We start from the raw sequence: 11,446 nt of genomic DNA, 5'->3' as shown, positions 1-11,446 counted from the left end.
AAGGAGAAAAGTGTTAAAATGATTGGAAAAACCCAGTTGTTCTTTATCTCTTGGGGACCAAATGGAAGGAAATGTGTAGCTGGTGGGATAGAAGTTAGACTTAAAGAAGAACTTTCAGAGCACAAAATTTGATAACTAGAGCTTTTAAACAGGTGACTATTTTTTAACCCCTTAGCTACATCTAACCAAGCAGAATAGATGAGAAAGTGGGCCCTTCCAGCCCGAGGCCTATGTTCCCCTCTAGGTGCCCTCAAAGTAACCCTTCTGTGTCTGTCTTAAATAACTCCATTCTTGCAGATGCAATCGTAAAATAACTTTATTGGTCGTAGGCCACCATGCATGCTTTTCCTGTAATCAGGATCCTTTATAGAGGCATGATGGCGTCCACATGCAGATGCTTTTGGAAGAGCCCTGGGGCTGGGGCGGCTGGCCCTGCCCCTCGCGTCAGAGCTCCCTTGTTGAATGAGCTGGTTTGGCTTTTGTGGATTTCAGGGTCTGGAGCCAAGAACATAGTCCAAGGATCCCCTACTTCGCTTCTCAGGGAAGCTGCCTCAAAGCATACCCAGTATCCGGGACATGACAGCATCTGGGCAGGGACCAGACAAGGGCTCGCTCTCCTCAACCGATCCCTGCCCCTGGCTCTGTCCCACTGGAGCAGGTGGGTTGTGCCGCAGGCAACAATACCTTCAGAAATGGGAAGAATTAATTGTTCTCCAGCCAAACTGTAAAGCAACAGGCATCTTCAGTGATGAGGGCGTAGCTCAGAGATGTGAAAGCAGAAGGTTTCCTACTCAGTGCAGGCAAGATGTGGCTGCCTGGCCTGGGCTTCACAGGCCCAGTGAGCATCTCCGGCCAGAGCTGGTACTTTTAACTGTGGCCTTAGGACAAATCAATTAATAAGAAGACCACAGCCTCCTCCTTTGGGCTAGCAGGCAAGCCCAGGGCTGGCTGGAGTCTGTCTCTACTATCAGGATGTGGGCATTTCTGCTGGGAGGAGAGGACAAGCTACCTTCCTCATGCTTTGAGAACCACATGGCCTCTGCCTTTGAGGATAAAGACCCAAGTAGGAGCTGCTGGGAATGCAGAGAGTGCTGGACGAGAATGAAACCTGGAGCTGCTTCCTCAGGTTAGCTGACTGGGGGTGGTTTGCCCCACTACGGATGCTGAAGATCAGCAAAGTCTGGCCTTTCCTCTTTTGAAGCCTGAGCCATTTTCAAAGAACTGCCCAAATGCTAAAATATAGCTCCATACATTTATCTACGCCTGAGGCTGGTTGTCTCCTCCCCCATCAGGCCCTGAATATTGTCATCATACTGGTGACCTCCAATCTGGCGGTTTTCAAGAAGAGAGGTTAGGGAGGCATAGAGGTGACTCTTGGTGTCCTTCCAACCTCAGACACAAGTACGAGTTCTCTGCATAGGCTGCTGGGCAGAGAACATGCCTGGGGTCTCCTGCTTCTGTCTAAGGCTTAAGCGTTGTGGAGCGAGACAGTGCGGAGGTGGACTTAGGAGGAGGCTGTTGGGCAAGAGGTATATTCTGAGGAGCAGCAGTGGGAGCCTCGACCATCTGCACTACCAGCCCGCACGAGAGGGCTGTCCAGCGCTGCTCACAGAGAGTCAGGGGTGGTTGGAAAAGTACAAGGACGTATTATTGCCCGAGCAACTTTTAAAGTTCACGACACCAGATCAGTGGGCAGTGAGATTTCTGGGGTTGGGACCTCCAAGGATTACTCCCTCTGCCACCACATCTGTCTGGAAAAGAGCGCTTCGGTCGTGTCCCTCAGCAGAAGCTGCCTGTCCCCACATCTCACCTAAGCCCGCCTACAGGGAAGAAGCCTGTGGAGGGAGCCCGTGGACTTCTGTCACATGATCTGTCCCAGACCTTCCAGCAAAAGCCAAACCAAAGTATCAAGCCAAATGCAGTGGGGTGGGGGCTGTGGGCCGCGCCCGCGCGAGGGCCGCTCAGATCTCGATGAGGCTGGCGAGGCGCAGGCAGAGGGGCGCGTCCGCGGGCATGGCGCTGCGCTTGATCTCGTTCCCGTCCAGGCGCAGCACCTGCAGCTTGGAGAAATTCATGACGTCCACCACGGTACAGAAGCTGCTGATGGAGAACTCTGTGGGGACAAGAGGGCGGGGACGGTGGGAGAAGCCCAGATCAGGGACCCGGATGCACATTGAGGCTAGTCAGACTCTGTGAAGCTGCTTAAATACTAGTGATGTGCGGGGTGGAACTGGGCTGGGAGGGGCAGGCGTTCTCCAGGAGAGGAGTCATACCGACTTTCACCACTGGGGGGCGGAACCAGGGGCAGAGGGGGCCCTGCCTGCGTCTGCGCTCCGCCTCCTGCCGCCCCCCAACCTGTGCATTGCTCTGCAGACCCTGGATGTCCTTGAGTGTCCTTCCAGCCAGCGCCTGGTCTTTTCCCATTTGTGGGCAGCAGGGGGAAGCAAAGGGTAGTCAAAGACCAGCTCTAGCAGCTTTGAAGTACTTGATTGGTTTTGGAGGAGGGCTTTGCTGAATTTGCTGTGAGAAAGAAGATGGAGGAAATGGAGGGACTTAAATCTGGAATATCTTCTGCCACTGTGCAGATAGAGAAAGTGGCAGGAAATTAAAACGAGAAAGCCTGGGCCGAGAGACAAGCGTCTTTCCGTGCCAAGCTGTCAGGGGTTGCCCGGCTCCCTTCCAAGTACTGCCAAGGAGTGAGCAAGGCTCTGAGGTTCAAGGAGAAGGAAATTCATAGACGAACGGGACTGCTATGGACCTCAAAAGTCAAATAGATAATTCCCTCGCCTCTTGCATTTTATATGATTACGGTTTGCCTTTTCAAAAGAATTCCCCCTTTTTGAAGCTTTCCCCGCAAACCATGTAATCCTAATAGATAGAATAATTCTGCTTGGTTTTAGCATAAATCCTTCTGCTGCCTTTCACCCCGTTCCAACTCTGGTTGTCCTCTTGGGCAAATCAACCACCATGGTCTCGAGTCTACTGGGTCAGGAACTTGAAAGGGGAAAAGCCAAGAACTCAGCTAAAACTCCAGCAGAGATGGCAAATGTCACCACCGGGAAGCGGCTGCCAGCTCTGCAGGCTGCCCTCACTGTGGTGCATGAGGCTTCAGGAAGGTGCTCGTGTGAAAGGGGCTTGGGGGAAGTTACCCATTGTGCCCTCAGGGGAAGATGGCTCTGGGACATCTGGAGGGCCGATATGCCTGGGCAGACCCAGAGCTGGGCTGGCTCTGCTTCCACTAGAGGCCTTCCTGTGCTCGTCCAGTGGGGGAAGCTGTGTTGCCAGAGCTGTGCATGGAGGGTGGGAGCAGGCCTTGCTGACTCTCTCCCAGAGGGATGTGGAGGGTGGCCCGGAGGGAGAGGTTATACGTGTGAAAATGAAGGTTGCAAGGAAGACTGCATGGAAAGCTTGAATAGGCTGATGAAGAAAGTGGTTTTAAATTAGCTCTATCAGTTGTTTCCACTGTGTGTTAAAAACTGACAAAGTGGGATGGGGTGAGGCTGCAGACAGTTAACTTGTACTGCAAACGTGAGACCGAAGATCCAGACCCAGAGGATGACGAGACGCGGAGAGTGGAGGAGATCGGGAATGCCCTTCTTTGGAGAGCGCTTGGAGTGGGGAGGAGATCTGGAATGTCTCCTTTCTGGTCCTAAGGAAGAGATCAAGTGGTCTCCAAGTGAGCAGGTGGGGCAGAGCCTCGGCTGCGGCTGGTCTGCAGTGTCTGTATAAAAGATGGAGTCGGGCAGAGAAATACAGTGGCCCAGCCTCAGCACCACTTCCAGCCCTCTTTGGGACTGTGCTAGAGGTTCTGTGATAGAGTCTCTCCCCACAACTGGAGCCCTCAGACCGTCTGTGAAAGTCCTGCATCCCAACTTGGCCTGGATAAATATGGGGGATCCTTGTGGGCTGCTGGCCACACCGTGTACGTAGATTCTGTCCCCACACCGGACACTGTGAGCCCTCCTGTTTATCTTCCCCAGCTCAGGAATAACAGAGGGCTTCTGCTTGGAAACTCTACAGGACATTTTCCAGCCCAGATTAAATACTGACATAAGTCTTTCCAAATTCCTCCTCGTATACCCGCCCTGCTCCACTAGGTCCCAGAGCTACTGAAGAACATTCCAGGCTGTGTTCCTTTGCTGTTGCCAGGCTGGAAAAACTGAGAGAGACGCTAATGGAAGAAGAAAGGTCGGGGGAGAGGACTGCGCCTGATCCCGCTGAGCACCCTTTAGCTCCTGTCCTTCTTTGAGCTCCTCCCTCAGGGGGTTGTTTCAATTCCACCTTCACCCCCCGCACCCCTGGGCCCTCACAATTGCCCTATGAGAGCAGGCTGAGCTGGGGGCACTGTCTTTCCTGCTGGCGGTCTGAATCAGAGAGAGAGTCCTCACGTTCTCAGGCAGAGACAGCTGGCTCTAGGTTCCTGGATATGGAAGGTGGGGCTTCAGGGTTCTAAACTACATGGTCTGGGTGACATGAAAAGATTGCTTTTCCTTCTCTGTGTCTCCATTTCCTCATCTTAGCCGTGCAAAAAATACAACAAAACACATTATGCCTGTCACTTTCAAAGTGGCAATGAGAAGAAACGCTAATAAAAATAATTAGCTGTGCATTGGCTTTTCAGTTATGTGCCAGGCCCTGGAGCAAGCACTTTACACGTTCTAATTCACTAATTTAAGGAAAATTAAATTAAGAAATTGGCGTTATTTTGCCTAAACAGAAGACTGGGAGAGAGACTAACTGATAACTAGATAAAGGGAATTTGGCTTACATTACACAAGAAAGGATTTGGGGTAGACACTGAAAGTTTTGAGGTTGTTTGACTTAAGGGGGAACTTTCTTGCATGACCTTGGGACACTTTACTAGAGTGATTTTATCCTCTGCAGAGGTTTGGGAAGAGGTGGGCCACCTGGTGTTCGAGTGGCAAGGCAGTTTTGCAGGAAGGCAGCGTGGTGCCGAGATGCTGGATGAAACCTCTCCCACCCCAAGTGTCTCTGATTGTGTAGTTATTCAATCACTAATGGGTTCTCTCCCATGACAGCTGCTCTTTGCTGCCACATTTTCAGGGTCAAGCGCAGCATATTATATGACATTTCTGATGTGACAATGCTCCTGGATTCAGAGCGGGTGGCAGGTAAGTAGTGGTGACTTCTGGGTGGGATAGTGGACAGCTATGAGGAAAGGTCAAAGCCTTTGCAGCACGCACCATCTTAGAGACGTCTTAGAGAGCCACCCCCTCGGGAACAAGAAGACCCAAAAGAAAGAGAGCCTTTAAATACAAAGCAGTTTGGACCGTGCATGATGGTGTCTTACACTTCAAACTAGAGGACCACACACATCTTCGCCTTGCCGCCCTCCAGCCCCTGATCAACCTCTGGGACTGGTGCCTCTCACTCAGAGGGCTGTCCAGCTTGTTAACATCTTGCCATGTACTCCCTGAGCACAGGGAGAGAAAAGATGGAGAGGAGAGAGCAAGACCCTGCTTTATCAGCACTTTGATGGAGCTGCCACTCTAAGCAGGCTCCACATCAGAGCCCTCTGCCGGTGGTCATTAATGAGTTCTTCTTTACCCAGGGAGAGGCGGGGTTTGCGACACAGGAACAAAGGTTAAATGCTGGCTCAGTACCTTCCAGCTGGGATTAAGACGTCACAGGCCCTGGGGTAATGTAAGCACATTCGAAACACAAGATCCCGAGAAGGAACTGAAAAGCAACTCGATATCCCAATCTGAAAGGAATATTTTAGTTCTTAGGGGCAGAGAGGGAGCCCTTTTGGTTCCTTTAGACCTTTTCAGTGCTTGGAAAACAAGAAGTCCAGTGTCCTTGCCCACCACCCCAGGGGTCTGTGGTTATCAGGCTCAGGACACCCCAGGGGGACCTCTGCCCTGCCCTGCCACCAGGGACTCCTTGTGCTCCAGGGAGAACTGACCAGAACGAACACCTCCTTCAGCTCTGAGAGGCTGCACATTCTCATCTGCCAGCTGTTAGGTTTAAAAAGCAAACACCCAAACACAAGACCAGGCTGTAGAGGCAGGAGTAGATCGTGTGGAAACAGAGAGCTCATCTCATCATCTTCTGGGTTGGTGAGTAAGTACAGATACCATGGTTTCTTAGCAGCCCACCTTCCTTCCAAGATGGACCCTAGAAGTTCCAGTGAAATCCCCCTCTCTATGAACTACCAAACCTCTCCAAACTCATGTCTCACTGCTCCTCAGTGCAGGACCCCTTCATCCTAGACACATGAATTCCCTGGTTAAGTGACTGGTTTAACAAGGTGATCTGTTAAATGACTGGTTCCTTTGTTTGTGGCAATTTCCCTTCCCAGAACAGCTTTGTCCTGTGTTCCTCTGGCCCATGCACACTTATCTCTCATGACCTAGACTGAAACTTACCTCTTCTGGGAAGTCTTCTTCCATACCAGCCCACTCCCCACTGAATTTCCCTAACACAGCTGTTTAGTCTAAGAGTATGCCATTTTGCCCTTTTAGACAGGAGTATGACTTGGTTTTCAGGTAGCTTCATTTGTACTCTTTGGTTCCCCTACTTTTTTCCTTTGTATTGCTACCAGCACTCAGAACAGGGTCTTTCTAGAGAGATAGACAGCCACTCCCCACTCCCCTTCACCAAGGTCTCACCATTGATCCTATTGCCTTGGAGGTAAAGGTTCTCCAGGTTGGTATTGACGGGGGGGATCTTCTGCAGCTGGTTGTAGGAGAGGTCGAGCTCAAGGATGCTGCTGGAATTGAAGGTGTTGGAGGCCAGGCCATTGTTGGTAAGACTGTTGTGAGACAGCCGCACATACAGCAGCTTGGGTGAGCCCCGGAAATAGCTGTCAGGGACGGAGTAGACGTTATTGTGCTCCAGGTACAGCTGCTCAAGGGCTGAGGGCAGTCCGTCAGGCACCTTTCGAAGGTGGTTGTAACTCAGGTCCAGCAAGATCAGTGACCGGAGGCCCTTCATCGCACTGCCCACTTCCTGGATCTCGTTGTGTTGGAGATACAAGGCTGTAAGGTTCTCCAGACCCTCCAAAGCATTGTTGGGGACCCTTGAGATCTGGTTGTGGTCGAGATGGAGCTCCCTCAGGGATCGAGGCAGTGGGCCGGGCACCCGGGTCAGGTTGTTGTGGTCCAGGTACAGCCTCTCCAGGTGCTTCAGCTTGGAGAAGACCTTCCTGCCCACCTTATCACTGGTGATCTGGTTGCCATGGAGAGCAATCCAGAGCAGCCCAGTCGCATTGTCAAAGACACCTTCCTGGATGGAGGAGATCTGGTTGTTCTGGAAGTATACATACTTCATGCGAGAGGGGACGAAGGGCAGGTACTTGAGGTTGCGGTTGTCACAGTACATGGCTGTGGGGAAGTTGGGTGGGCAGTCACACTCCTGGGGGCAGTCGCGGGGCTCTGGTGGGGGTGGAGAGCCGTAGGCATAGGCTGGACCTTCCTCCACCCCGTAGGGGTAAGGCTCATAGGGCTCATAAGGGTAAGGGTCATAGGGATCATAGTAGGTGGACTGCTGGCTGCGGAGGTAGTGGAACCACCAGTGGGGGTCTTCGTCATACTGGGCCCGGGAGAGGGAGCAGAGCCCTGCCAGCAGCAGGAGAGAGGCCCACTGCATTTTGTCTCTCTGCAAGAAGGGAGAGAGAACAGAGCAAGCGGGCATGAGTGAGACTCTAGGGAGGCAGGGAGGCAAAGCAGGCAAGCCTTAGGCTTAGAGCTAAGCAGATCTGACTCAGCATCTGAGAGCAGGAGCCTTGCTCTCACCTCCTCTGTGCCTCCTCCCAGTGCCGGCTCTGCGCACTTGGTCCGTCTGGACCTTGGCTATCTGGGGGAGCTACGTGCATTTTCCCCTGGTCACAGAGTCACAGAAATAGAGACTTTGAGATGAGAAGAAACTTGAATTGGGGAGCACTTCAGTTTTTGGAGGGACAGGTCCTTAGGAGTCTCTAGAACCTGAAGGTTCTGTTGGGGGAAAGCATACAGCAATCTCTGTGGGGGTGGGGCAGGAGGAGAAGGGGAGAGAGGGATGCTCTTTAGGCCTGAATTCCCGTCCAGTTTGGACTCCCCAGGAAAATAATATTTTTCAAGAGTCCAAGGAAGAAGCCCTCTGGCTCTTTCCCTGTCTCTGGGAAACCTCCAGAAGTGGCTTGAGACCTCGAAGAGGAAGATCTGTACTACTTCTGGAAGATCTTCTCCTCTCTTGGGCAGCCTGGGGGTTTGTGGTTTTGAGTCTTTGGGGAGGGGCGTGGTCCCTTTGCAGCCACCACAAGGCTTGGGCTACCCTTCAAAGTGCCAGCGTCTGTAATGGTCTGCTGGGTGAGAAAGCTCTCTGGTTAGCAGTTCGTGGCTATGCACGCAACTTGGCTGGCATAGGGTCTTCATATAACAGTTACAGATCCCCTCCAGACTGGGGACACTGGCAGCCAGGTATAGCACTTGTCTGCTAGGGTGGGTCCTGAGTGTATGGAGTCTGAGCCAGCGCACTTGGCTGTCTTCCATGGTGTCTAGTAAAGTGTTAGCACTCCTTATGCTCCACCTTGGATATATACAAGAGCCATGGGTGACCAAGAGAAATGAATGAGGAACACTGAAAAATAGAACGGGAATTGAAGTCTCTTGTGCATGCCCAAGGGAATGCAGCTTTAGAATGGGATTCTGGCATCCTTCCTTCCCAACACAAGCTACCTATGATGACATCTGGGTTTCCCTCCCACCTTGCCAGGCAGGCTGTTGCCTTTGAGCTCATATGCTAGCGAGATGAGAAGAGGGTACTTGGAGAGAAATGTGGGTTTGGTGCCATCTGAGAAGGAAGCTGAAGGCATGGAAGATGAGGGACCAGGGGCTGGCATTTCAGACCCAGGCACCCTACTCCAAATACTTATAGCCAATGCAATGCATAGCCACTATGAGCAATAGGCACCTTCCAGAGGGGTGAGTGCCACCATTGGATGGAGAAACCTTAGAAGCTTTCTCGATCCTAGAAGTCACATATATCCCTCACAACCCCTTGCTGGGGTTGGCAACTGTGGACAGGAGAAAGAAAGGAGTCGAAAAGCCAGCATCAAATCCACTGAACTGATGGGAAGGACCCTGACTGTGACACTCAATCTAGTCACCATCTGGCCAGTCCTCCCTCTCAGACCTCCCTGTCCCCTGAAAGCAGTGCCCTTAGGCCCACTTCCCCCCACCAGCCTCTGGGCGACAGAGGAGAGGCTCCCTGGCTCATCCTCAGACAGCCTCAGGCCTCAGACAAAGAGCCCACAGTGTTTCTGAGAAGCTCACTCAACTGCCCACTGCCTGGCATGCTGGCTGGGCCCTTGCTCTGGCCAGGAAAGAAGACGGATGGAGAGGCCCACTGCCAACAGTGCATTTTTCCATGCACAGTCCCAGACTGCTGCAGGACCAAGGTGGTTGTCTGGAGGCTGGCACAGTGAGCCTCTGTCTCCATTTCTTCCAGACTGGGCACCTTGGCAAACAAGAGCCACCTTCCTCTCTAAGACTCAGCTCTCCTGGGGCTGTGCATCCTGACCGCTTTGGCCTCTCCTTAGGGGCCATGATGGCTAAAAGGGTTTGGTGGGGAGCTTATGCCTCTCCTCACCTCACCCCCTTCTCTTGGCAATGTTGCTCCAGGGTTGTATGCTCTTAAATTTCCCCCTATAATGCTAGAGACCCTGCTGTGCTCGGAGTTTTGTGAGGTGGAAAGTTTCCAGGCAGGCACTCTATGAGTTGAGTCTGGCTCACTCAGGAGTTACTGCTGGTCTTTCATTTCTCTGCTCTGGAGGACCGTCTCTCCCTCCTATCAGAGTTGAAGAAGTCAAACCAGAAGCCATCCCCTCACTGGATTGGACCCCCACTTCACAGCTCCCTGGACACAATCGATTCTCAATGCTTCTCTTTATTCTCTTCCTCTCACCCCAGAAAAACACGTGCACACACACACACACAATACACAAACTCCTCCTGCCCCCCAAACAGCACGTAGGTCCCACAGAGAGACCACAGGGACACGGCGCTAGGATGGTGGGGTGAGTGGTGGGTGGGAGGGCAAAGCTGGCTTCTCTGGATACCTGGTTCTTCGCTTCTTCAAGCCCGAGAATTGGAGGCCTCCCAGCAACCAGAAAGGAACTGTCAGGCAAAGGCAGCCGCTGGAGCCCCTTCCTCCTGCTCCCCCTCGGCCCCTCTCCAGCCTCCTGGGATCACGGCCTAGAAGAGGAGAAGGAGGAATGGCTCCTCCCTGCCTGCCCCTGCCCTACTCCCAGCCCCTTCCTTTGTTTCCTTCATGGGACTAGAAGGCACAGAAACTGAAGTAAAATGCTGAACTTACCTCAAGTTGAACCTTTCAGAGTGACCACGTCCCTCTGTCTGGCCTCCTTGGTTGGAGAACGTGTGTGAGAGAGAGAGAGAGAAGGAGTAGGAGTGTCCACTGAGAGTGTGCGCGTCTGTGCCAGGCCAGGTCCCGCCCCCAAATTCCTAATCAAATATTGTGAAGAGAGGGGCTGAGGAGCCCGGAGCCTGGATTTTTCGGCTCTGCTGCAGGGGCGGAGCTCACACTCAACCGCGCAAAATCCTTCCATCTGCCTGATGCTATAAAAACCACCTTCTTTCCACTCACTTATCTTCCCTGAAGCATTGGCAGCTCTGGGCCTCTTTCTGCTGAATGAGTTAGTGGCGCCCTAGAAGTTATTTGCACAGTCCCTTACAGAGTGCCTGGATTTCTCATTAAACCACAGGGCAGATGTGGGGATGGGGAAGGCCAGGCTTTGGGGAGAGGCATCTTAACTCTTTAACAACCCCTGTGCCCCTCAGAGAGCTAGTGATCACCCGTCTTGGCCAAGCGCCCCCTATGGGCAGGTGGTTAGACCAGTGGATAAGAGAGCAGGACACAGGACAGCGTCCCTGACCAGGGTAGACTTCTCGGGGCTACAGATGTTCTCCCCCCACATTGGAGCAAATCTAGCAGTGATCCATCACTTGCTGGCACCAGCATTGTGCGCTCTCATTTAATCCTCACTACAGTCTTAGGATTCCTAACACCGCCTTGGGCTATAGCCAGGACTATCTGAGGTCATGTGTGTGAGGCACCTGGCCTAGCACCTCACTGATGCTCACTACCTGGACATGATTGCTGTTGTACCTATTTTACAGATATAGAGACCCTGGGTGAAGGGAAGATGAGGTCAGAGAAGCAGGCAGGAGCTAGACCATGAAGGGATATTTGGCATGGAAAGGATTTAGTTTTTATTCTAAATATTTGAAAAACAGTATGTTTTAAGCAGGGGAAGTACCCAATTCACATTTTTAAAAGCACATAGGAGAGACTGCTGAGTGGGGAGAGGGAGACGAGGGTGGGAGCCGGAGGTGCTAGCCAGCCTCACAGAGAGAGAACGGCAGCCTGGACTGGTGCAGTGGGAGGGGAAATGTATTTTCAGAGAGGGGACTGACACATCCTGAAG

At 52.4% G+C, this 11,446-nt stretch overlaps 1 protein-coding gene across 2 annotated transcripts; it reads right to left on the bottom strand.

Moving 5' to 3' along the window:
• Positions 1 to 298: 298 nt before the first annotated feature.
• Positions 299 to 10,682, bottom strand: FMOD (fibromodulin). Of its 2 annotated transcripts, XM_044758394.2 has the most exons (4): positions 10,318 to 10,453; positions 10,061 to 10,196; positions 6,633 to 7,620; positions 299 to 2,113 (listed from the first exon to the last, which is right to left on the bottom strand). In XM_044758394.2, the coding sequence occupies exons 3-4, from the start codon at positions 7,609 to 7,611 to the stop codon at positions 1,962 to 1,964; spliced, it is 1,131 nt and encodes a 376-aa protein (XP_044614329.1). In that variant the 5' UTR covers positions 7,612 to 7,620; positions 10,061 to 10,196; positions 10,318 to 10,453; the 3' UTR covers positions 299 to 1,961. The 2 variants fall into 2 exon arrangements, with proteins under 2 accessions (XP_044614329.1, XP_014685698.1); XM_014830212.3 differs by lacking the exon at positions 10,061 to 10,196 and having other exon boundaries at positions 10,318 to 10,682.
• Positions 10,683 to 11,446: the final 764 nt, after the last annotated feature.

The sequence above is a fragment of the Equus asinus genome, chromosome 25, assembly GCF_041296235.1.
Source record: "Equus asinus isolate D_3611 breed Donkey chromosome 25, EquAss-T2T_v2, whole genome shotgun sequence".
Lineage (NCBI taxonomy): Eukaryota > Metazoa > Chordata > Mammalia > Perissodactyla > Equidae > Equus > Equus asinus.
Note: the sequence above shows the minus strand (reverse complement) of the source record. Positions and strands in the feature narration are given on the sequence as shown.